The sequence below is a fragment of the Sarcophilus harrisii genome, chromosome 4 (genome assembly GCF_902635505.1).
Source record: "Sarcophilus harrisii chromosome 4, mSarHar1.11, whole genome shotgun sequence".
NCBI lineage: Eukaryota > Metazoa > Chordata > Mammalia > Dasyuromorphia > Dasyuridae > Sarcophilus > Sarcophilus harrisii.
This window is the reverse complement of record NC_045429.1, coordinates 394,184,575-394,211,133: the sequence shown is the minus strand read 5'-3', so window position 1 is coordinate 394,211,133 and position 26,559 is coordinate 394,184,575. Positions and strand designations below refer to the sequence as shown.

The 26,559-nt window shown below is 34.8% G+C and overlaps 1 protein-coding gene across 1 annotated transcript in view; it reads right to left on the bottom strand.

Moving 5' to 3' along the window:
* The window catches only part of ABCD3 (ATP binding cassette subfamily D member 3), an 81,945-nt gene extending 55,769 nt beyond the window's left edge, over nt 1-26,176 (bottom strand). Inside the window, exons 1-2 of the mRNA XM_031967110.1 lie at nt 26,040-26,176; nt 3,576-3,612 (exon numbers count right to left, since the gene is read on the bottom strand). Of these exons, the coding sequence (XP_031822970.1) occupies nt 3,576-3,612; nt 26,040-26,176 (174 nt within the window). The remainder of the gene's footprint in view (nt 1-3,575; nt 3,613-26,039) is intronic.
* Nucleotides 26,177-26,559: the final 383 nt, after the last annotated feature.

Sequence of the window (26,559 nt, the reverse complement as noted above, 5' to 3'; positions counted from 1 at the left end):
AAAGACTGAAAATGACTGGTTATTGATTATGTTGTTTTCAAATCAACAGTATTAATCAGACTTTTGATTTGTTAAAGATTAAAATCAACACCAATGAGAAGGATGATGTTGAGAAGACCACATAAAATTACTATAGTGTCAACCTTGCCTATTCAAAGTCACTAAATCCAAAAAACAGGAAATGAAGAAACTGACCCCAACATATAATAAAACCATTTAACTATGGAAGTTCTATCCATGAATTGCTAAAACTACCCAGGAACTCCCTGAGCCAGGTAACACTTTCACTTCTTGTCAAGCAGAAAAACACTGGCAAGTAAAAAGCAACACGGGAAAAATACTAAATCATTTTATAACCTACAGAAGAACATTATGAAATACCATAAGCATTGCCTCAAAAACAAGAAGAAAAAGAAGGAAAAATGTATTTTTTGCTCTATACTCTCAACCATCTCTATTAGCTCTAGAGTCCCAAGGGTCCTCAAACTAGGGCCCTCAGGCCAGATGCAGCAGCTGAGGACAATTATCCCCCTCACCCAGGGCTATGAAGTTTCTTTATTTAAAGGCCCACGAAACAAAGTTTTTGTTTTTACTATAGTCTGGCCCTCCAACAGTCTGAGGGACAGTGAACTGGCCCCCTATTTAAAAAGTTTGAGGACCCCTGCTCTAGACCTTTTCCTTGTTGAGCTATACTTAATGGGTGTGGGAGTAAATGCCTCAGAGCTTGAAAACAAACTCCCTACTATTCTTCAGAGGTGATCTTTGTTAAAAAAAATAAAATAAAATAAAATAAATAAATCATCCATTTGGCTCTTTAACTCATTTACTTGAGCTACATGCATAGATTCATAATACCTCTCTGCCTTAGCTCTCAGGAGGGGAACTACCATGTCCTCCCAACTGATTAACAGGGATCCAGAAATTTACAGCACACCCCAAGTTTGGGCACTACTTGTGAATGCCAACTCAAGGCATTCACTACTTTTGTGATACCCTTGTTAATGCCCAGTCTGCATACACTATTGCCAGTCTCTAATTCGCAGACCTTCAGAGAAATTTTTAGTCACCAATTTTACTAAGCTTACCTCTGTCTGAGGTCCTCAGAGATCTCTGGCCATCATTTCATAGGAAGGATGATTTAAACATGATAGAGTGCTCCAGAACAGCCATGTGCAAGCTCAAGATCTTTTATTCATGTGTTCACATTCTGCCTAGATGACCTCCTGCTGACTCCCAGTGAACACCAGATCAAAAAGAGCGATTTCCTCCTCTCTACAGCTTAAATTGGGTCTATGAGGTCACACGCACAGCCAAACAATGAAGGAGACACCTCCATTAATGATGTGGATCTCAATGTGACCAGAGTTCCCACCCACATGGCAGTCCCTACTAGTTCACAGCAGACCCACTTCGGAGGGTCTCAAGCTTTAGTGTTTGTTTACTTACTGTTACACGGCACATGACTCCATGTATGATTCCATGTATGACTCCATATACATGACAGTACTCTGACCCTTACAGGGAGCTAAAGGTACATAAATATCTTTGAGAAAAAAAAAATCTGGCTGCTACATAGTATTTTGGCCCTTTTTCTTACTTGTAAACTACAATACTTACTAGAGATAGCACAAAAATAATCTTAAAATCACATCTCTGAAGTAAAAGTAGCAATAAAATAGCATTTCTTTTTAAATTCCTTTCCAAGTCTTAAGTTCCTTTGATATTATAATTCATATAGTAGAAGTGAAATAGTGTGAGTACAAAATATCAGTTCCAATCTGTTAAATAACAAAATCAACATATATTTCGAATGCTGTTAACAAAAACTTGACCCTAGAGAAGTAGAATAAAGTGCTAGGAAATTTTAGGGAAGAAAAAACTGATGTAATAGAATAGGAAGAAAAATAAAAGATGACACTATCAAACTTTTTCCTAGAAAACTTTTCTACAGTGTTTTATATGTTTACTGTTGGATTTAAGGGCACAGACATGAAGAGCACACAAAAGACTTCAAAATAAGGGCACACACATGAAATCCTCTCAGAAATGACTGGAAGTTTTAAGTTTTCTACAATGATAATTCTAAGAAGAAGAAAAATTCTTGTTAAAAAAAAAAACCCAATTTCACAGAGAAAAACACTAAAAACTAAAGAAGACATGGAGAACAAAAAATGAATATATGCATAAATATCTGAAGATGGCTATTAAAGATTGGAGCTCCTGTAAAATAATAGAAAGGCTAAAATCCTAAATAAGCAGAAGCTTAAAAAGGAGGCTAAAGAAAAAAATTTGGGGAAAGAGTAGGATGGACAACCAGATGGCACAAAGGATAGAGCAACAGCTTGGTTGGGAGCAACTGGGCTCAAACTTAACCTCAGATATTTACTAGCTGTGTGACCCTGGATAAGTCACTTGACCCCAATTGCCCTTTCCTTACCCCACAAAAAAAAAAAAAAAAAAAAAAGGACGACTAAAGAAAAAGTATTTTTTAGATATGTTAGGGGAAAGAAAATGATAAAAGAAAAAACAGAAACTCTTCTTGGGGTAAATAGAAAATAATAAATGATCCTTAGAGAAGAAAAAAATACTTAACTCCTATATTACTCATGTTCCCTCTAACAAGAAAGGTCTTCACACTAGAAAAGAGAAGAAAATTGGCTAATAAGAAAGTAAAATTTAAAAGAGAAGGCCTAAAAGAGCTAATGTCACTGGATTTAGAAAAACTACATGTGAGGAGACTGAAGAATTATAAATGTAATAGGATTGGGTGGTGTCAATAAATTTCAAAACACAATGTGATATGAGAATTACAAGAGAAATATTAAGGACTTAAAAATGACATCATATTCAAAACTGGTAATAAAATAAATCCTTCAAACTATATGCCAGTGAGAACAATGGCAATTTCTAGTAAAAATCACAAGAGGTAATATTAAAGGAATGGTTAATGAGCATTTAAAAAAAGGAATCAGTGAACATTAAGAACTAGTATGGGTTCATAAAGAAGCAGTTATTTCACAAGAATTCTCTTGGTATCTTCATGGACAGCATGAAAAGATAGTACCTAGATTACAAACTAATTTGGGGTAGCTAAATTCAAAGACTGGTAATTAATGGATTGATCTCAATCTGGAGGGAAATCTCCATTACAGTTCTTGTATTTGTTCTGTTAAACACAGATGCAATACTTATCAAATTGGCAAATGACAAGAAGCTTTAAATTCAGTCATCAAATATTTAAAGGGCTACCATCTGGAAAAGGAGCACAATTTAGCTATGTTTCTTCAGAAGGCAAAACTGATACTACTAAGTACAATTCAGAGAGACAGATCTGAGCTCACCCTAGGATGATTTGAGCTATCCAAGAATGAAATGTGCTTTTGTTTCAAAATTTCAAGAAACAATCAAGCAAAGGCTAGATGGCTATTTGTCAAGTATGCTATTTGCAGGGATTCCTATAATGGAAAAGGAATTACATTGGGTGAACACTAGGTTCAACTCGAGAGTTCTATCAGTTTATGCTTTTATTTCAAAATTTCTTAAGTGTTATCTCAAAGAAAATAATAAAATATTACCTCATTGCTCTGTAATGGTGGTTTTCCACTTTTCTTACTGCAGAGAAAAAAAAAAGGAATTATTTACTTTATTGGGTTTTTTGTTTACTGATGTGTTTTTAAAACATTTAAAGATTACTTTCACCCCAAGTCTCATAACAAATTAAAACAATTACTTCATCTAAAAGCGCATGCATTATACCATATCCAAAGTAACCAATCATCTCTATTTTTATTTATCTTTTTGATAAATAAAAATCTATATCCTCACCCTCCCACTTCCACCCATCAGTTTAGAAAAGACTTCAAATTTTTGTTTTTGTAATATAATGTTAGAGTACAAATTATTCTACTGACTCTGCATACTTTAAATCAGTTTATATAACTTTCCATCGCTTTGTAATACTTTTTAAAATATTTTATTGATATGGATTATTTTTATATTACATTTACAGATTACTTCAAATTCATAAGGGTTTTTTAACAAAATAAAATTATTTTAACAAAATAAAATTAAAACTAATGATACAATGACCCCATCTGTAAATTCATGCACTATTTTTGCATAACACTCTTCCCACCTCTAATTCTTTAAATGAACAGAAATATTTTTCTCTCCTCCAATCTCATTATATGTGTGTATGCATATGCATACATGTGTGTATATATAAAGACGCACACATATATAGTTAACTATTACAGAGATACAATAGATTTAGAGTAGAAAAAGATATATATTTATGTATATATACATATGTATGCATGTGCATTTATGCATATGTATACAGCTGTTGAAAGGAATTTCTTTTGCTTGATTTCATTTTATTCAACATTAATACTTTTATTTGAATTTTTATGATGTTTTATAAATAATAAAAATGTTAAAAATAAGAGTAAAAAACACAATGTTTATGATGAAATGGAAACATTGGTGTGTCTGTTTTATAAAAATGTTTTAAAAGTAAATACCATGAAACTTAAATGACTTTTTGAAAATGTACATGCACAATACAATGGTAAGCCAAGAAAAGATTTTTCTCCCAGAAAAAATAAGATACTTTTAAATAAGCAAAAATAAACTTCAAAATCATGCCTGTGACATCAAAAGAACTGCTTGCATTGTATAAAGGTGTTTACAGAATTGCTAAATATAAACTCTTAGTAGCCAGGAGAAATGTTGCAGCTACCTAAAGCTCATAAGTGAGGCTCACGGTAGAAACAATGCCTGGGAGCAGGTATGGTAGAAAGAAATATCACCTTTAAGTCTAAAGACATTTGCTACAAATTAAATGAAAAACTAAAATCTTCCTATTTAGTACTGAAAGAGTATGAAGAACCAATAGATACTAAAAAAGTTTTCTTTGTTTACATATGTATAATTCCTAAATGAAAGAAAACTTGTTACTATGCAAATTTATTGCTGATAGAGTCATAGTAAAAGAAACCTTCAAAGTAATTGACAGGGTTCTTGTTGTTATTGTTTTTTAATGAAAATGATAATGTGGAAGAAATATATTGGATTCTTCACTGAGGACTCAAACAAAATCAATATAAAACAAAGATTAAAAAGTACTGTTAAAAATGTAGCCCCTCATGAAATCTGAACATATGATATGTTCATGTCATGATCACCTAGCTAAGAAATGTAAGTAAAGAGATACAATTTTTCCAAGTGTTACAAGTATAATCAATTTATTAATAAAGAATCCATTTAAAGGAAGGGTTGGGTTTTTTTGGTTTTTTTTTTTTTGAAAATTGCATGACAATATCGGGACAAAACATAGGGCACATTTATATAATTGTGAAACACAATGACTTCTCAAGTCTCAGAGATGATTGAAGTAAAAGAAACTGACATTTTTCTTAGCAATAATCTTAAACTAAATAGCTTAATCTTTATTATTAAAGATGAAGCAAATTCATTTTATAAATTTAAAAAATTCTCCTGAAATGTGTTTGATGAATATTTTTTAAATACTAAATATTTTAAATGAATCAATGCAAAGTCATCAAAATTCATACTATGACAATGAAATGGAAAAAAAAATTAGAGCCATAGATAATAAATTTACAACATGGTATTTTTATTTTTTTAAGTTTAACGATTTGTATCCTTTGAACAAAATGGAAGTAAAGATTTTCTTGCTAATCAATTTACAATATAAACATTCTCAATTTATTTTAAAGACCTAAAAATATTTATTTATGAATGGATACAAAACAAATTATTTGGGCTTACTTCATCTGAATTACAATGATTAGTAGATTTGTTCTGTGATAGCATATAACCCATATAATCCTTATGTTTTGACTATAAAAGTAAATAAAGATTTGTCTTGTTTATCATATAAAACTGCAATTTTTTTGCTATTTGTAATATCTAATTTGTATAAAAGAAGTTTTTTTCTGCTGACATATCATCTCTATAAATTCTGATTGTTTGAAAAAGAATTACCATAAACCAAATTAATGATCTTCTTCAAGAAATTCTAAAAACCAAGTCAATATATTACATTAGTATTTAATATTTTGTTATGAATATATAAGATGGAAAAAATTTGTCATTAAACATGTTAATCATTCAAAGTTTGTATTCTTTTAAACATATAATAAATCCTTACCATTATTTTAATAAAATGTGATCTAAGAAAATTATTTGTGTAGGCTGCTATATGAAAAGTTTATGTAGAGAGCCCAACATTTGTTGTTGTCGTCGTTGGCATTTGAAAAAGAAAGTTTGTAAACCATTGCTCTGCACTAATGATCTTTTTTCCCTGAAGCTCAATGGGCTCACTAAGTAGCTCCTCACTAGTGACTGGTCTGAACTTCAAGATGGACATCTTTCCTCAATCTTCATTTAGGAAATCTAATCACTTTCCATCTTAAGGTAAAATAATATCATTCTGTCTCCTCCCTTTGGAGCCTGAAAATGTTACATTAAATATAATAATAAAAGATGAAAGAGCATATAAAATTATCAAAACATTATCATCTCATGCTATCCCAACTTCAAAGCCATCATATCACATATATTTTAAAAATTAAACAGTAACATTTATGAAATACTTTATGGTTTAAAAAGGACTTAAAAAAAAAAAAAAAAACTTTATCCCATTTGATCCACAGAATCACTCTGTGAGGTAGACGTGTGTGTTTAAATCATATTTTACAGATAAGAAAAAAAACTAAGGAATAATGATTTGCCTATGGTCACACAAGTCTCAAATGGAGAATCTAAACTTGAGCTGCTGATTACAAACACAATTAGTGCCTGTTATACTATGCTTTATTACTTTTCCTAAGCTAAGCATTTGCAACACAACACTTTCAGAGTCTAGGCAGCAAGATTATTAGTATCTTTATTCAGAAATTAAGCAAACTGACGCTCAGCAGCTCTGTATACTTACTGGGAACTGAACTCACTTGAACCCATTCCAACATCAATGAGCTTTTCACTACAGTATGCTGCTTCTCTCTGACTGACTTAGTTTTGTCTACCACCCTGTCAAACATATATTTCTGAGTGACTGTTGGCGCCTACCTGCCTAAACTGGTCTTGCTGAATGGCTGCTCCATCTTGACCTCATGTTTTTCAATCAATAATATTCCTTCAATCAATTCTATATTCCTCCAATCACAACAATGGCCTTACAAGTACCTCCTAGTTTCCAAATGTTCAATTTTTGTTGTTTATCATTTTTAGTCAAGTTTAACTCTTTTTGATCTCCTTTAAGGTCTAATGGGCAAAGATATCAGAGTGATTCACCATTTCTTCTCCATATCAATTTTTTTTTTTAACAGATGAGGAATTAAAGCAAACAAGGTTAAGTATCTCATAGGCAGTAGAGGTCTGAGGTCACATTTGAACTCAGGAAGAATCTTCCTCACTATAGACCAAGAACTCTATCTAACTGCCCCAATATTCATTTTAACTATAACCTTTGGCCCACTTTTCCAGTCACTGCATTCCACACCTCACCTCATCCCAGACTATCTTTTATGAATCTGTTTCATATTCAACCTCTCCTTAATTCTGTGCACATTCAAATGACTATAGTTCCATAATACAATTTAAGATTGGCACTGAACACTAGGCCACATCATAAAATTTATGAGTCATTTGTACACTCCTAGTGGTAGTCAAATTCAGTGATTTATAAATAATAGAAAGATTAAAGCTAACAGCCAGCATTATAATCATAAGCCAAACAAATTCAAAAATTTGGTGGGTTTAAGAATACAATGACAACTGCACTCACGTTTTTGTCAATATAAAATAAAGTTTCTGGTACTCAAGATTAAAGATGTCTTAGAATTCCTTTTCCTCTTCATTTAATAAAGAGCTCTATGCAGATTAACTCAAATCTACATTTCCAGCCCTTATTTTTCTACTAAATTATAGTCCCATATCACCACTTGATTGTTGAGCAACTCCATCTATTTGTTCTACAGATATCTCAAAATGAGTATGTTTAAAACAAAAATAAAGACCTTTCTTCCAAAACCCTGCCCTCCTTATACTATGGCAGCTAGGTGGCACATTAGAAAGAGTATTAGGCCTTAAGTCAGGAAGACTCATCTTTCTGAGTTTAAATCTGGCTTCAGAAACTTATGAGCTCCATGATTCTGGAAAAGTCATTTAAACCTTGTTTGCCTGTTTCCTCATCTGTACCCTGAGCTAGAAAAATCACTCCAATATCTCTGCCAAGAAAACTCCAAAAGGAGTCACAAAGAGTTGGGACACTGCTAAAATCTCTAAACAATAACAACAACAACAATAATATTACCCTAACTTTCCTTTTTCTGGCAAGGCCATGTGTATTCTTTCAATCACTCAAGTTCATAACCTAGGACTACAGCCAAAATTCTAACCATACACACAATAAGTTACTATATCTTGTTGATTCTATCTCCATAACATCTTTCTTCTTCATCACTTTCTAACTATTCATATCACTACATAGTTTAGACTCATTTTCTCACTCTTAGACCCATGTAATAATCTCTTAAGTGGTCTGTTCTGTAGTGAGCCTTTTCTTTATAACATCCTTCATACAGATGCCAAAATAAATATTCTTTAATGCTAAGTCTAATTATGTCTCTCCTTTGAAGAAGCTTTACTTGTCTATGATCAACAAACACTAAGCACTTACTATATACCAGATACTGGGCTAAATGATAACAATATAAAGATGAGGCAAAATTATTTCTGCCTTCAAAAGAGTTTACATTCTAATGGTGGAGACAACATGTAAATGTTTTTATTGTCCTTTGTTCTGGAAGAGGACCATAACATCATAAAGGAAATGTCATGACTTGCAAGCGAACTAAATTTAAGTGAGGGAAGACTGTGCAAAGTCACCAGACTCAGTCTCTCCTCCAGAACCATCTGGGTTGAGTGGCAAGATATAGGTCAGAACAACTTGAAGATGGCCCCAAATACAGTGGGAGACCTTGGTCTTTTTAAGCTAAGGTCTTTCCCAAATCTCAGACTGACTGAAGCAATGACCATTCAGTAATTAAGGCTAGGTAAAATTGAGCCAAAGAACAGCCTTTTTAAACTAGTCCATTTTCTGTCAATAAAAAGTTATTATAATTTTAAAAAATAATAAAATAAAATAAACTAGTCCATTATTATTATTATTATTATTATTATTATTATTATTATTATTATTAGGGAGAAGACCCACAGGTTTCGAGCCAAAACAGAAATAATTACTCTTTATACTCACTCTGAGATTTCAGAATCCAAAGAATGACTAAATGAGTCTTGGGCTAGGACTTACTGTTGGCCATTCAAAAAAAAGCAGGATGATTTGGGTTTAAGGCATGGACCATAAAAAAGAAATCTAGTCTGTAAAGACCATGATATCCTGGCTAGGTTTTAGCAATCAAAAAGCTATTTCTTTGGGCAGAAAATCCACATATAAGGGAAGAATTTCCTTTTTTTTTTTTTTTTTTAAGAATTTCCTTATATATGTGGAAAGAGGGGAGGGGAGGGGAAGAGAAGAGGAAAAAAAGGAGAGGAGGGAAGGGAAAGAGGCAAAGAAGAAAGGGAAGGAGGGAAGGAAGGAAATTAGAGCAGGAGAAAAGGAAAGTAGGGAAGAGAGGAAGGGAGGAAACTGCACTGTCCAACTGGAACTGGACAATTGGGTCTTCATTGGGACAGTTACTATTACTACTACTCACGGGTTATTGTTTGTTCCTTGCTTTTGACTCTAAAAAGCAGGAGATAATGCTAAGTTCTCAAAAGAAGAACTGCAAAGTATTCATGAACACATGAAAGAATGTTCTAAATTCCTAATAAGAGAAATGAACAGCAAAAAAATCCTAGGGTTTCACCTCACACCCTATAATTTGACAAAGGTGACCAAAAAATGCCAATAGTCAATGTTGAAGGGATTGTGGAATGATGAACACACTAATTAATGTACTGTTGTTGGTAGAGCTGTGCAAACATTTTGGAAAGCACTTTGGAATTACACAAATAAAGTGACTAAAATGGGACATACCATTTGACCCAAAGACTTTTATTATATTCCTTGGACCCAAGGAAATCAAGAAGAAAATTCCCATATGCACCAAAATATTTATAGCAACATTTTTTTTAATGATAGCAAGAAATTGAAAACAAAGTAAATGTTCAATTGTGAAACAACTAAACAAACTGTGACACCTGAATGTTACTGTGATGTACGAAATAATGAATTCAATGAAACATAAAAAGATGTACATGAACTGATGAAGTAAACTGAGCCAAGAAAACAACATAATAACTGCATAACTACAGTAAGGTAAATGAAAAGATCAAGCACACAAAAAAATTTACAAGGGAATGTAGAAAAACTGAAAAGAGTAAGCATAACTAGAAGGAGGTAAGAGGACTATCAATGTGGTACATTTCATGTCTTCTGATTTTTTTCCAATGTATTGATTAGTTGTGTTGTTTTTGTTTTTCCTTTTTTTTGTCTTTAAAAATAATGGCATGACTCTTTAAAGAGGGTCAAGGAGAGGGATATGGACAAAACTATGATGATGTACAGAAGAATTCAATGAAAAAATCATATTTTTAAAAAAACAATGTTGATATTGCCATCTCTGCTCTCTAAATTCTTTTGTCAGCAAGAATAAGAGTTTAAATTACTGCAACAACTAGACCAAATACCATATGTGATATGAAAATGCATTCTAGACTGCATTTTGAATAAGTGGCAATTTCACAGGCAAAGGTCTTGGCCCTCTCCTCCAGGTATTTGTAAGGTTAATCAGAGTCAGAGTTACAAAAGGTAGTACAAATTCCAAACACAGGCTGCAATACTGGAATCAAGGTCAAGTTTGACAGCATGCCATCAGAAAGACCACGGAATAAAAACACAAGGAATGATCAAAATATGCTAAGCAAATGATCACTAACAGAGTCAGAAGTACTTAAAAGTTTTAAGTACTAAATTATAAATTAAAGTACTAAAATTATAATTAAATGCCTATTCCTCAGTTTGACTTTCAAATTAATTCTTTCTTACTTAATCAGCTTTCTTACTGAAGAACTCTGATACCCAACTACAAATCAATTGGGGGTGGGGGGAGGAGACAGGAGAGAGAGAAGAGAGAAAGAGAAAGGAGAGAGAGAAAGAGAGGGGAGAGAGGGAAGTGGAAAAGAAGGAGGAAGAGAGGGAGAGGAATAGAAGGAGGGGGAGGGGGGGGACAGGCAACCAGGCAGTTTAAAGCAAAGGCAACTAGATCATAGGTTAGAAATTCAAAATACAAGGGAGTTCCCATCCTTTTATTTCCCAATTACAAACTGAGATATCAAAGCTTTCTGTCCATAGTGGGGAAAAAAATCATTGAATAAAGAAAATCAACGCAGTGCAACATTAAAATGATCAGTCAGTTATGATTTTAATAAGTGAAACAAAAAGATTAAATGAAAACTAGCAACTTAGACTAAAACTAGATTCTGGATTTTAAGTAAACCAAATAGTGTACTGGACTATTCTCCAACCTGAGATCTTGGACACAGGAAACAACGCATTGACTGGGCAGCAATGATTATAATGAGGTCAGCAACAACAGAGTCTCTGATAATGTATTCCAAAATTTTTACCATTATATTATATATGCCTATGTCTGGTGTGGTGTTCTTTTTCCAAAACACAGCCAGGTGATGAAAGTTCAAATCTTTCATTGTGTCCTACAATATAGCCCGGTTAGCTCAGGCCTATCTCTCTGACTGGCTCCAAGAGATCTTGCAGTTTTGTCCTTGGCTTCTGCCTCTGTTTTCTTCAGCCTACAGCCAGCACCAAGTTGGAAGATGCAATGCAATCTCTCTTGCCTCAAAGATAAGGCTTGTGGGTCCCAAGAGCTCTCTCCAACTCCAAGTAAAACTCTCTGCAGCTCCCAGGAAAAACTCTCCCAAGAAACCTCTCTCAAGTAACAAACTCCAAACTCTAAGAGGTTCCTGTTATATATGATCTCCCAAAGGTTAACTCCGCCTTCTGGAGGGAGAGGGATTCTGGGTTATCTCCCAGAGTGCGCTCTGGCCCTAAGGGAGGTGTGAATTCGGTGTTTTTTTCTAAACCCTGAACTCTCTCAAACGTGTGAACTCCATTGAGTACTTAGATACTTATGAGCTCTCTAAAGGTATGAACATAAGCATTGTTTCCATCAGTATTAGCAACTTATCACCTTGTAAGGATTCCCTCTAAGGTGTGAACCAATAAGCACTGTATCAATTCTATTAACACCAGGATTCTGACATCACCCTTGAGTTTTCACCTTGTTTCAAGTTGAGTTGACACTAGGATTCCAACAGTCTGGGGTTATGGAATTCTGACAAAATAACCCTGAAAACTAGAATAATATATTTCCTTATATCAAATCTATTGTCGCTTCCTACTATAGAATCTTTAAAAAACATAAAAGCAAAAAGATTTCTCTAATCCTGCATACTAATCCTCAGCTAAATGAAAGTAATTTGCTACAATAGCAGCAGTATGTCAAGTAGTAAAAATTAATGTGACAGGGTTTACAAGGACAACTCCTATTTCTTTACAGTGAATGTAAACTTTGGAAATCAGTTTACTGAGTAAAAGGGTGGGATAAAGGAAAATGTCTAACCTATCAGAATAAGAATTTATTTAATGGAATTCCAGCCTAACCTCCAGAATTTTCATTTAATTATTTCAAAAAAGATTTTATTACAATGAATATCACTTATCATATCTTGCAATAAAGAAGTCTCAATGGAGCTACATCACAACAAATTTATGCTGTATTATTTACTTTTTTTTCCTATTACAAGGATAACTTGTCTAAGTACATATTTTCCAGGTCTTAATTCTTCTCAAAAGTTAAATGAAAAACCCATCTCATAGGTATATCTATGAATAAGACTAGAATATCTTAATCCCATTTCTGTGTTCAATCCCATAATGCCTGGAATGCTCTCCTTCACCATCCATGGAACCTCTAGCTTCTTTCAAGGTTCATTTTGAGACTGTAACAAGGCCTCCAACTTTCCTGATTCCAGTCTTCTTCAATTGTTAATGTTATGCTGATTCAAGGAAATGTCTATTTGAATATATTTATCTGTGCACATCTTGTTAATTTCCACTCTTCAGCAAAGTATTCTTGAGGATTTCACGGACCTAACATAGTGCTTGGCACACAATAGACACTTAATACTTGTTGAACTGAGAGTTAATAAACCAGGAAATGCCACAATCTAGGCTAAAACTTTAAAGCATCTACCATGCAAAAATCTATATTCAGGACACACTCTAAACCCTTAAATTATATATCCCAAAAAAGTTTAACAGTTCTACTACTTGAAGTAGTCAAGTACTTACCAAATTATTTGTACTTTTTCTATGACTTGTTTATGCCATAGTACTTTACCGCTTGGAACAAAAATCTGCACCACAACAGTAAGGAAAAAAAACTTTAAAACAGAAAAAAAAAAAAAAAATCTAAGCAGTAAACTAAATAAAGATAATAAGACAGCCTCTATTAAAAACAAAAATCTCCACCCTTCTGGATTTATTGCCATTTGGCCAAGCATAGTGCCTGGCATTGTTGACTAAGAAATCCTCTGAATGCTAATTTATTTAATCATGTTGCTTATTGGGTACATTGATATTATTCCTAAGGAATTCTCTCCTACAAAATCATGTTGTCTAATATCATATTAAATAAGATTTTTCCTCTTCATAAAGAGGTTGGGAAACTTGTTCCAATGATTTTAAACTTCTAGATTCATTTTGAGAATCCAAGTCTCTTCACAAGTGACAAATTTGCATCTTGTGAGGGTGGATTTGGTTTTTTTAAATGGCCAAAAGTAATTTAGAATCAAATTTGATGAATAAGATGGGTAAATTCAATGATGTCTTCTAGTTTAAAAAAGAGAAACGTCCACAAAAAAGTAGATATGTGACCCAAAGCAATAGCAACAATGAAGAAAGCAATTATTGAATCATAATGACTCTAAAATTATGATTTTCTCAAATACTTAAAATTGATACATAAATATCTAGACCACCCTTTTGAATGATTTCAATGTCAAAAAAACAAAGCAACAATGCATTCACATGTGATTTTCATTCATAATAATAGTTTATACTTACACAATCTTTCATGGTTTACAAAGCACTCTCTAAGAGAATAACCTAGGCATTAGTAATCCAAGTAGCATTATACATAATTTATAAGATAAGGAAATTGGCTCAAAGAAGTACAAAATCATCCATCCAATTAATAGGTGCTAGGACCAGAACTCACACCAATGAGTTTCTAAAGAGATTATTCCTGCCCTTGTTTTACTTACTGTTGCCCACTCCAGTGCTTCCCTACAATACTCTAGGTTCTGTTCCGGGTTTTAAGATTAATGTTTTCCACTGCAGACTTTGATACTTGGTAGGTTTTTTAAATACATTTAGCAAAGATAACCTTATCTTTGCTTCATTGTAACCTTCTAATTCTTTACTAAAAACTCTCCTGTGACAGAGGGAAGAGATTAAATACAAGAAATCTTGACACAGAAATCTTGTCTGACAATGTATCATTCTCTCCTAACAGTCTTTACTGTGAAGGAAATACATTTTAATTCCTTCTTCTCCATTTCTGTTTTCCACTATTCAGAAATTGAATCCTCTTCTTCTAATATTTCAATTTACACTGTTATAATCATTATAAATATCTTCTTGATTCTATTTATTTTCCTCTGCATCAGTACACAAAAATTTTTCCACATTTCCTTGAATTCTCTTTATTTTCTCAGAAATAGATTCATTCATATGCCACTAGGCTTTTTTTTTTTTTTTTTTTTGGTAATTTCTCAATTGATAGACATCCACACTTGCTTTCTATCATAAAGAGCTGCTATGACTATTTTGATACCTATTGAAGGCAGCAAGAAAAAGTTTGAATCCTGCTATAGACACTAGCCTAGTCATTAGTACTATACCTAGGGATAAGCTACTTAACCATTCAACTCTCCTTAGGTGCAAAATGAAAGTAGCATACTGTAATAGAACCCCCTTGACTCCTTCTTTCTGGTCATACAAGGGCTTAAGACCACTGAATTCACTATACCTTGCTGACCTGACCAGACCAGATCCCAAATGGAGCCTTTGTCTATATATGTTAAGTGCCATTTTATCTTTGTTGCATATCCTTGCAGTGTTAGGGCAAAGATTTATATCTCAGAGTAGTCAAGAGGATTAAAATTAAATTATAAAGCAATTTGCAAATCTCAAATCACTAGACAAATGATAGCTATTATTATTATTAGACTTTTGATTTTTAGTTATTTTTTTATTTTTTATTTTTTACTTTCTTAGGGTTATATACCTACTAGTGGGATTGCTGAGTCTGGATAACAGAAGTTTAATAAATTGTTACTGATTGCCAAACCATAAAGTACATAACTCTTAGTCACTCTTCTAATTCCAAAATGAAAACAAATATGGTAGGACCTCTGCAGTTCTATAAACAATCCATTATAGGACTGTCTTCCCATAACTTTTCTACCTGTTATTGCTCATATCTTTTTTCATCTTTGCTTATATTCATAGGGTGAGGTGAACCCAACAGAATTTGTGTTTTGTTTTTATCCAAAATATAATAAAATAAAATATAATCTCCACCAGTCATCATGATTCCTTAGAAATGCATACATTTGTCCAGTTTCCCTAATTCTTTTCAATAACTCAAAACAGCATTACAATTTTTCAAAGAAACCTGACTCATATTCATATTCAAAACTTTTCTCTCCTTCAAACTATGAATCCATTTCATAGTTAACTATCTAAATGAATTAAATTTCTTATCTTTCAACATTTTTCTAGTATTTTGAAATAGAAAACACTTTGTGCATCAGGAATCACATTCCTACCTTAAATTTTCTGTGCCAATAAAAAAACTTTTACTCCTGACTATATCCCATCCACATAAGCTTCTTTTAATAAAGAGAAGTAGGAAAGATTTCTGGGTGTACAATCAGAGTACCAGGATTCAAATCTCAAAACTGCCATTAATTATTAGTGTGACCTAACAAGAGTTGCTTCCTTTCTTTGAGATTCAGTTTCCTCATCTGTAAAATGAGAGGTTAGAGTAAATGAAGAATAAGATTCATTCCACCTCTAATCTATGATATAACAATCCTCTGTGAATTTAATTTAGCACAAAATTCTATATTAATTCTTGCTTTACAAAATAACTTAATTTGTAGTCAGTTTGATCCCAAGTGAAAAAGCCCTTCATTCAATCCACAAATATTTATGCTAAATATTTACCAAATATAAAATTCTATGCTAACAACTTTAGGAAGTAAAAGACTTAACTTCCACTACAGTCAGTGTTAGAAGGCATCTGATCCTTTAATTCTTTGTCTGTCTTGGAATGGACAAAAGTTTGTTCTGCCAACAGCAGTTGCTGTTTCAAAAGGAGAGAGGAATATCATGATTTTCCACTGGAGACTGGTAGAATAACCAAAGGAAAAAAGACAAAATTGATAGTAAGAATGCCACACCAAATTACAATCCAAAATATTTCAAGTATATGAAACTTTCTGACAATATAAATGTTTGGAAATGTCGAGTTATGCTCTTTTTTAAAATAGATCTCACAGCATAATATTCTCACTTTTTGATATTCGCTTGCATTGTTTTCTTACTCGCTTTTTTCCCTTTTTGATCTGATTTTTCTTGTGCAACAAGAGAACTATATAAATGTTTACACATATTGGATGTAACATATATTTTAATATGTCCAATATATATTGGATCGCTTGCCATATAGGGAAAGGGGTGGAGAGGAGGGGAAAATCTGAAACAAAAGACTATAAGGGTCAGTGTTGAAAAATCATGCATACATTTGTTTTGAAAATAAAAAGCTTAAAAAATAAATTAATAAAAGTAAAAATTACTAGATCATACACATTCAACTTACTTATAAAGCTAAACAATGGTTTAGAAATTAAGCAGAGGAAGACCAAAATATATAAAGATGTAAACAATTTTCAAAACAATATTAAAGACTGAGAATGCAGCTTATTACAAATAGGCATTTCATAAACTTCTCATAAGTTCCAGACTAGTATCTGGAAACTGAGAATTATATCAGTGAATTAAGGTGGCAATCAACCAGGGCAGCTAGATGGCATAGTGGAGAGTCCCCACTTTGATGTCAGGATGGCTTGAGTTCAAATTTGGCCATAGACAATACTTAATTAGTTGTATGACTCTAGGCAAATCACTTAACCCCAATTGCTTCAGGGAAAAAAAAAAAGGTTGGCAACAACTGCCACATACAAAGATGAGCAAGTCAGCCTAACTGAAGCAGCAAGATACTCTGAGACTCACATAAATGAAACCACCACTAGTACCTTGACCACTGAAAACTCCTTTCAGCCCTGATTGAGACAGCTTAGGAACCTAAGAGAATAATATTAGTAATATTCATATTAAGAATATTCAAATAACAAATAATGACGTTTTAAAAGAAACAATGACTTCTGTTTAGAGACTGAAGCCCAAGGACCATGGGTCTTTTCCAATTAACTTGCTGCTGAAAACTTTCACATGTTTGTCTTCCTCAGTGGATAGTAGCTCTTTGAAAGGGACTAAATGTGTGATTCCCAGCACTTAGTATAGTGCCTTGCACACACTGTTTAATAAATGCTTTATTTATTCATTCATGACTAAATATATAGAATTCTGGCGGTATAAATGATAAATAGTTATTCTTGTGTCCTCATTCATAAATAATCACTAAAAATTTTAAGGTCACTGACTTGATTCAACAAACATTTATTTAAGTACCTACTACGTGTCAGTCACTGTGCTAAAAAAGTTTTCAATGTTTGTACATATATCTATTGGTATTCAGGTTCTTAAGCATAAATCCAGACCCAAGAGAAGACAGCTAAAAATATGTTGGGGAACATGATTCAGGATTAAGTAAATATTTCAAAGGCCCATGATAATAATCAGGAGACTTATACTTTGGTTATGAAGAAAGTTAGAAATTGCTATTACAAAGTTCACTGAATGAGTCAAAGGACCTAAAATCTAAAACTCAGTTCAAAAATTTACTAGAGGCAAACTCCTCATTATAAGTCTTTTAATTATAGAAATATTTTTAACTCTTAATTACTCAGATTAAGTTAGAAGGATCTCAGAAGCCATCTCCTTCAACTCCTGTCTAAATAAATATCTATTCATTCTGCTTTAAGACCTCCACCTCCAGTAAGGAAACTTCCAATAAGAAGTATTCTGGGGTAGACCATTAATTAAGCTAATGTTATAGTTATTAGAAAATTTACCTTTGCATTTATCCAAAATCTGTTTCTCCTTCTTTTGATAATCCCAAATGCAAAGAGTATTGGTGTGAATAGGTAATTAAGTAGAGAAAAAGTACTCAATGTAGAGAAATACACAATTTTCATGGAGTCAAAATCAAGCAGAACAAGAATTGGAAATGAAATGAATTATAAGGTTCTGAGGCCTTAGGAAACTTTAAGGAGTTTATTGTTCTGCTCTCCAGCACTAGTTGGGGGGGGAGGGGGGAGGGGCGAGAGGTTGTATCAATCTGAGATTTCAGGTAATCAGTTTATCCTGCAGGGGGCATGATGTTCCTAGGGCAGAAACCAAGCAGAGCAGATGATGGAAAAAGTGACACACTTAATTAAGTGTGTCAAGATTCAACTGATGTTATTGGTTCATAGGCCCAAAGCAGAAAGGAACTCAGAGACTATTTAGATCCAACTTTTTCATTTAAAGAACATAAAGAAAAGAAACTGAGGTCCCTTCAACCATGTAGTTGTAACTCTACAGAGCAACTTAGCTGCCTCCGGCCTGCAACAATAGAGGTGGTTAAACGTCAAAGCCAGAATTTGAACCATATCATGCCTTCAGAGTTAAGTGTTCTTCCTCTTATACCAGCTAACCTTAAATAGCCTTTTTTATTTAAGACTTTTTTATTCTTTGTTAGGAAACCTATATCTTGAAAAGGGGAAGGAGAGCTACATTTAGAAATAAAGATGAAACAAAAACTAAAGTAATAGATACAATTTCAAAGATTATTTTATTAATGACTTTTGCGTTTACACCATGATAATTTCAAATTCCTCCCTTCCCCATTCAGATTGAAACTTCCCTTGTGACAAAAATGAAAATTAAGAAAATGGAACAGATGGCTTCTAAGAATCTTCCCAGCTCTAAACCTATGGATTAGTCAAAAATATCATATGCAATGACCAAAATTTCATAATGTATCCAACATCCTAAAGTATACAACAGACTATATTGATCCCCTGCTCATAAAACTCTACAGACTCTCTTTTGCCTCCAAGATTAAATATATAACCTCTTTTGTTTGACAAATTAAAGCTTTTCAGAACCTGGCTCCAAACTACTTTTCTAGACTTAATTACCTTCCCAAAAAAACTGCTGCAGGGCAAAGACTATTCTATTGTTCCCTTTGTATTCTTAGGAATTAAGGAGTGCTTCCTCACCAGTCAAATGACATTAATAATCTTCACAGTAAATTAACAGATCCAACCATTCTGGAGAGCAATTTGGAACTATGCTCAAAAAGTTATCAAAATGTGCATACTCTTTGACCCAACAGTTTCTACTGGGCTTATATCCCAAAGAGATCTTAAAGAAGGGAAAAATGTTTGTGGAAGCCCTTTTTGGAGTGGCAAGAAACTGGAAAATGAATGGATGCCCATCAGTTGGAGAATGACTGAATAAATTATGGTATATGAATGTTAATGGAATATTGTTTTCTGTAAGAAATGATCAGCAGGATGATTTCAGAGAGATCTGGAGAGATACTAAGTAAAATGAGTAGAACCAGATCATTATACACAGCAACAAGAGTACACAATGATCAATTCTGATGGGCGTGGCTTTCTTCAACAATGAGATGATTCAAAACTGTTCAGAGATGAAGAGAGCCATCTACACCCAGAGAGAGGACTGTGGGAACTGAGTTTGGACCACAACATAGCATTTTCACTCACTCTTGTTGTTTGCTTGCATTTTGTTTTCTTTCTCATTTTTTTTCCCTTCCTGATCCGATTTTTTGTCAGCAAGATAAATGTATATGAATACATATATAAGGTTTAACATTTATTTTAACATATTTAACATGTATTGGATATCTAGGGGATATCTGCCATCTAGGGGAGGGGGTAAGGGGAAAATTTGGAACAGAAGGTTTTGGAAGTCTTTGTTGAAAAATTACTTATCCATATGTTTTGTAAATAAAAAGCTTTAATAAAATAAAATTTTAAAAACTAATAATCTTCACAGTATGATCATGAGGAAAGTGCTTATTAAATTCAATGGCCTATAATGGAAAAGACAGTGGATAGACTTTTGAGTCACAAGGGATCTGGATTCAAATTTTACCATCAATAATAAGATAAGTTGGACTAGATGTTCTCTAAAGTTCTTTCCAAAGGAGAAGCATTATACAGTATACAGTATAGATTTGTATATTTTTTCTCTGTTTTACTCTGTGTATGAAAATGTCTAGGGTGGGTGGGGGAAATATTTATTAAGACAGGTAAAATTTTAAATATTTTTTAAAATTTAAAATCCTTTCCAGATGTAAGCGCTGTGAGTCTCTATATAACAGTTGTGATTACTTACTTCACAAACTGCAATGAGGATATAGCATTAATATCTTCTTACTTTATTTCATTTTTATGTGAATGTCTTGTCTCCCCAACTGTAAATTTAAAATTATTTAGTATTTGTAATGTATCAACTACATTTCTGAATGTCCCCTCCCTAGCAAGCTATCTCTTGTAACAAAGAATAAATAAGAGACAAAAATATTTGGCAAAACTAACCAACACATAAACAGCATATGAAGGCATATGATGCTCCATACCCAAAGTCCCTCAACTCTGCAAAGAAGGGAGGGGAATATATTTTCTCACCTTTTCTCTGGAACCATGCTTCCTCCTCACAAAAATTTGGATCGCAAAAAAAAAATTATAATTACAATTACATTAAAATTACATTGTTTCAATTATTTTGTTTTTTCCACTTACATTGTTGTAGTCATTATGTATATTGTTTTTCTTGGCTTTGCTTACTTCAGTTCAGATACACTTTCACATACTCTGAATTCTTCATATTCACATCCTTCTCCTTAAGTTATTCAAGTAGAGGCTGGACAACCACCTCAGCCCAATACCAGTGAGTATTTCTTTCATGGATAGGCTGAACCCAGATGGCCATTGAGGTCCCTTCCAACTCTAATTTTGTGTTTGTGTGATTTATCTTTTTACAGCACCCAAGTATTACTATATGCTCATGTAACCACAATTCATTTAGCCATTCTGATGAGCGTTTACTTCATTTCTGGTTCTTTGTTACCACAAAAAATATTTATTTTGGTCAATATGAGACTTTACTTTCCATCTTTGGCCAATTCTTGGGATATACGTCTAGCAATGGGATCTTTGAGTCAAAATGTATAAGTCTTTTAGTCGTTTTTTAATATGTATTCCAAATTGGTTAGATTTGATTCCTAACTCTATCAAAAGAGTAGAAATGTTCACCTTTCTTTTGTGCCGTTTCCTCTGTTACTGATTGTTCCTATCTCTTTCATCATCTTTGCTAATGTGCTGGGTATGAAATAAAATGTCTAACTATATCATAAGCCCCTGAATCAGGCAGATAATTGTGTCTTTTACTTTTTTTTGCCCCCACATCATTTATCATGACTCTTTGCAAATAATAAGACCTCAATAAACAGGAGCCTGAAAAGAAGGAAAGGTCTGGCAGCAGGAACATTAGTTAGAAAGCTACTATAGAACTAAGATGAATTAGCAAGAGTTTAGAAGAGAATAACAGTGGAAAGAGTAAAGAAAAGATGAATGAAAAATATTAACATGTAACAGCTGACAGAAGGTACAGATGAAACACAGGGAAGGTGGGCAAAGTCAAAGATGTTTTTTGGGAAGAAAAGTAGTATAAGTGCCACAGAGAATCTGTTAGAAGAAATAGATTTTCAGGGAAAAAATGATGTGCTTTGTGAAGTTACACTCAAGATTTACAATCAAAAGGGAACTGCCTTGTCCAATTCCTTCATTTTAAAAGACAATGGAATTGAAGCCCAGAGAAGAGAAATGATTTGTCTTAGATTCACACTACAAGTTGACAAAGCCTGAACCAAAGCTTGGGTCTTGTGACTCCTGAGCCTATGCTTTCCATTATGCCATGTTGTCTTGAATTTAAGGTGATCCCAACAGCTTTCTCAAATAAGGACATATATTCTAATAGTAAGAGATAAAGAAGACTATAAGTTCTTCATAAGATGCAGTTGAAGCCAGAAAAGATTTAACCTTTCTAAATCTTACTTTCCTCAAGTACAAAACAATGAGATGAACTAAATTATTTCTATAGTACTTTATAGCTCTAATATGCTAAAAACTCTACAAATGAATTTCAAGGTGGAAAAAATGTATACAGTGCCAAGTACTGAGCTTAGGGATTTAATATACACAATTGAAGACATACATATATAGAGAGAGAAAGATACAAGAACCAGAAGAAAAAAGTATCCTGGAAGGCAAGTCTTGACTTTTGATTAGCTAATCTGAGATGTCTAAAACATTTTATCATTTTTATTGAAGACTTGGGGAGTGGAAGGGTCAAGGAAAGAATAAAGGTAGAGAAATCCAAATATTTCAGGACTACATACTCCTGTATCTTAAGTCTTTCCTGTGAGAATTTTGCCTTATAATTATTTAATAATAATAATCATTCATAAGTGACAAATTACTTGTTCATATTTTAGCAATGTTATTCTCTACAAATTAGATTTAATGAACCTAAAGGAAATTTATGGTAGATTTTATATAATCCTTCCCCAAAATGTCTAAGGGAATAAGCTTAATAATGTGTTTCTTCCATATAAAAACAAATCTAAAATCCTATCCCTTCTTCAAGGTCCCAATCAAATCTCACCTCCTTAATGAGGTCTTCCTTGAGAACTCTATTCATCTCTCCTGAATTCTATAACATTTATTATTTATTTGTCTATTGTTTACCTAATCATAAATGTAACTACTATATGCACATACTGTGCTAAGATACGGAGATGCAAAGAAAAGCAAAGTGGCCACTCTTTCAGAAAAGAGAAAGGTGCATATACATGAAACATGGCAAGAGTTTAGATATGAAGGGGATAAAAGGAGATAAGGATGATGCTTAAAGTGGGAGGCTGAATGACTGACAGGATTTCGGTCTCCTGAACTGTAATAATAGTTAGGAAGAGGGATGGGTTTTAGAGGAGGAAAGTGGGGGAGAGGGGAAGATAATGAGTTAAGTTTTAGCAAAGCCTTACTAGGTAAGACAGTAAGACATAGATTAGAACTCCAGGTGAGGCGGCAGCTAGTTGGTGTAGTAGATAAGAGCACCATCCCTGAAGTCAGGAAGACCTGAGTTTAAATTTGACCTTAGACACCTAACACTTCCTACCTCTGGGAAAGTCACTTAACCCCAATTGCCTTAGCAAAAAAAAAACAAAAAAAACTCCAGGTGAAAATGCCCAAAAGGCAGGACACACTTTATCACATATACGTTTTAATAGCTCTATTATCAAGTAGGCATGGGTTCCACAAATACTTGTTGGATTGAATGATGCTGTGCCTTCATCAAAAGAAATTCCTTTTGAACAAATGAAAAAAAAAAAAAAATAGGACAAGTATTTACTAAATAGAGTATGGTGCTAAGTGAGTAGTAAAGGAAACTTAGCTTTAGATAAGGTTAAGCCATTTTCCCCATAGAGCTTACAGGTTAATAGAAAAAAACTCTGTGTGGATGCCAACTTCCTTTTGGCAGCGTGATTTATCAGCTCAGTCCCTCAGTGCATTTTTTAATACTTTCACTGGAGTATTAAATTTAAAAACAACAATTTTTCACTTTACAAGAGCTCAACTCTAGAGGCTCCTTGTGTCTAACATGTTTAATTATGAGGAAAGGAATGACTTGGCCTTTTTTTTTTTTTATTAATCTTTATATATATCTAATTAGTCACTTCTGAAGAGATTCAAAAAGACAGTTAAATATAAGCACTTCATTAAATAGGCAATTTTTACAAGTTGTAACACAAAAGGTTCATTAATCTTAGTTGGTTACAGAAAGATAATTAAAACAATTTAGACTACAGTATACTCATAAAGCTTTACAAAAAGGTATCCTGGCATGGCAGACAGAACAGACTAATTAGACCCGAATTCAAGTTCTACCTCTGATTCTAGCTAACCTTTCAGTGTTCTAGGCAACTTTCTAAAAGGAGGTAAAGACCTTTACTGGTACAGGGGGCTTCCTCATTCAAGAGTTATTTCTACAAATGAAATTCACAGATCATGTCCCATTCCTAAAAGCAGATTTGACCATTTCATTTCCTCTCCCAAAATAACATTTTGATATCCTTATGAAGTTTAGATATATTTTGAGAGATATGGCATGTTTTGTGTTTCTTTTTTTGCCAAATGCCGATTTTATCTATTACCTACAAATCTTTTTTACTTCCATTCAACAGACCATGAAGCATTGGTTTCTTACTCAAATATATTCACCGTAGTGCAATTTAATTTCCAAATGCTTGCATAATTTCTAATAAAAGGATCTTCATTTTTTGAGCCATTTTAATAAAAAGTCTGTATCACTAATGCTAGTGTTGAATTTTCCAGTCAAATGTCTAAAGTTTTCATTGAGGCCTATCTAGTTCTGCTATGTACTCTTTAAACACTAACGTGTTTATTCTATTCATTTAAGCAATACTCTCTGAGAGAGCATTAATGCAAACTCACTTTATATTTTTATTTTTGCGTTTTTTTTAATTAGTAACTTTGTAGGTAAGAAGTAGAATCAAACAAGGTTTTGTTGTTGTTGTTTTAAGGTACAGAATTTCAGTTTTTCCTCCTTGGATATGCTCATGTTACCGTGTCGCTATTCAAGTGAGAACTATTTCCTATTAGAAACTACAATTAACAGCACAGAATTGAACAGGTACTAAGGTCTCCATAGTTCTTCCAACTGAATAAAATTTAAATTCCTCTTACTCCAGATTTCCGTGATAGCAGTTTTAATGAAATAAAATAGTGATTGAAAAAACAGAACAGGAAGATGAAGGCACAGGACATTAGACCGTAGGACAGTAACTTCAACGAAATACTCCGTTTTAACATCCTCCTTCCTTCCCACTGCTTTTCTTCAGGATCCACACAGACCCCCGTATCCTCCAGTTTCCCTAATCCTAAAAACAGGCGCCACATCTCCCAAGGGAATCCTTTTCAAGCGGGAAGCACCAGATCAGGATCTGGACGAGGCAGGAGGGAGATTTCACCTTTCACCTGCCGAGCGGGAGGAAGCGGAGAACCTCGGGAATGGGACACCCTGTTCAATCAAATTCTTGGGTCACAGATTCGACCGGTCTCGATGACAGGCCCCTGGCCAAGTCCGCAAATCACTTTCCTACGAGACTTTGCCAAGTGGGTCTAAGGGAGTTTTACGACTCGCCCTCCTCCTCCTCACGGCTTTGGGAAGACCCCCGACTCTTCTGGGGCTCAGGAGCCGGCACGGACGCCGGCGGAGGGGGTTCACAGTCGGGACTCCCGGCCGCGCCGGGTCCTGCACCCGCCTCGCAGGGGGAGGAGCGCGACGACACCCCCAAAGTTGAGGCGAGGGGAGGGGGCACGCGTTCTAAGGGGCGCCGCCGCGAGTGCCCGGGAGGGGGAGGTGAGCGGGGGAGGGAGGTCGAGGGCTCGCGCCAGGCAGGGCGCCCCCGCCCAGCCCGCCTCGCAGACACCAGCGAGGCGCCGGGGCCGGTGGAGTTAGTTCGGGCTGGCCCCGGCAGAGGGCTGGGGGAAAGCCCGGCAGGACCCCGGAGCTGGTGCTCCGGGCACCGGGGTGCGCGACACGGACTCCCGAGGAGGAGGAGGCGGGCCCCGCTTACCCGTGCGGCGGGCCTCCGGCGCGGGAAGCGGCGGCGACAGCAGCGCGACGCCTCTTGTGAAGCAGGCAGAGCACTAGGAAGGCGGCCCCGGCCAGCGAGGAATTCCGCGCCGTCAGGTACTTGCTGTAGGCCGCCATAGCACTGAAAGAGTCAGGGACGGGGACGCGCGCCCGATGCTGCGACTGCCGGAGCCGAGGAGGCGCGGGGGAGGCTGGGAAACCCGGGTAGGGCCGGGCGGGGGAGGGGAAGCGAAGGGAGGGAGCAGAAGGTAGGGCCCCAAGCGGGTCCGCCCTTTGGCTCGCGCTCGGCCCCGCCCCGTGCCCGCCTTGGGCACGCCCCCCCCGCTCGTAGCTGCCGAGAAGCCTTCGCCTCGCGCGCTGCCCAGCCTTGGCCACGCCTTCCTCAGTATCCGCTTCCTAGAAAGCCCTCGCCCCGCGCGCTTTGTGCGCATCTCTCTCGTTAGCTTGCCGGCTGTAAAGGGGCTGGTCTTGAAGCCCTCCGTAAGTCCTCCCACTCTCTC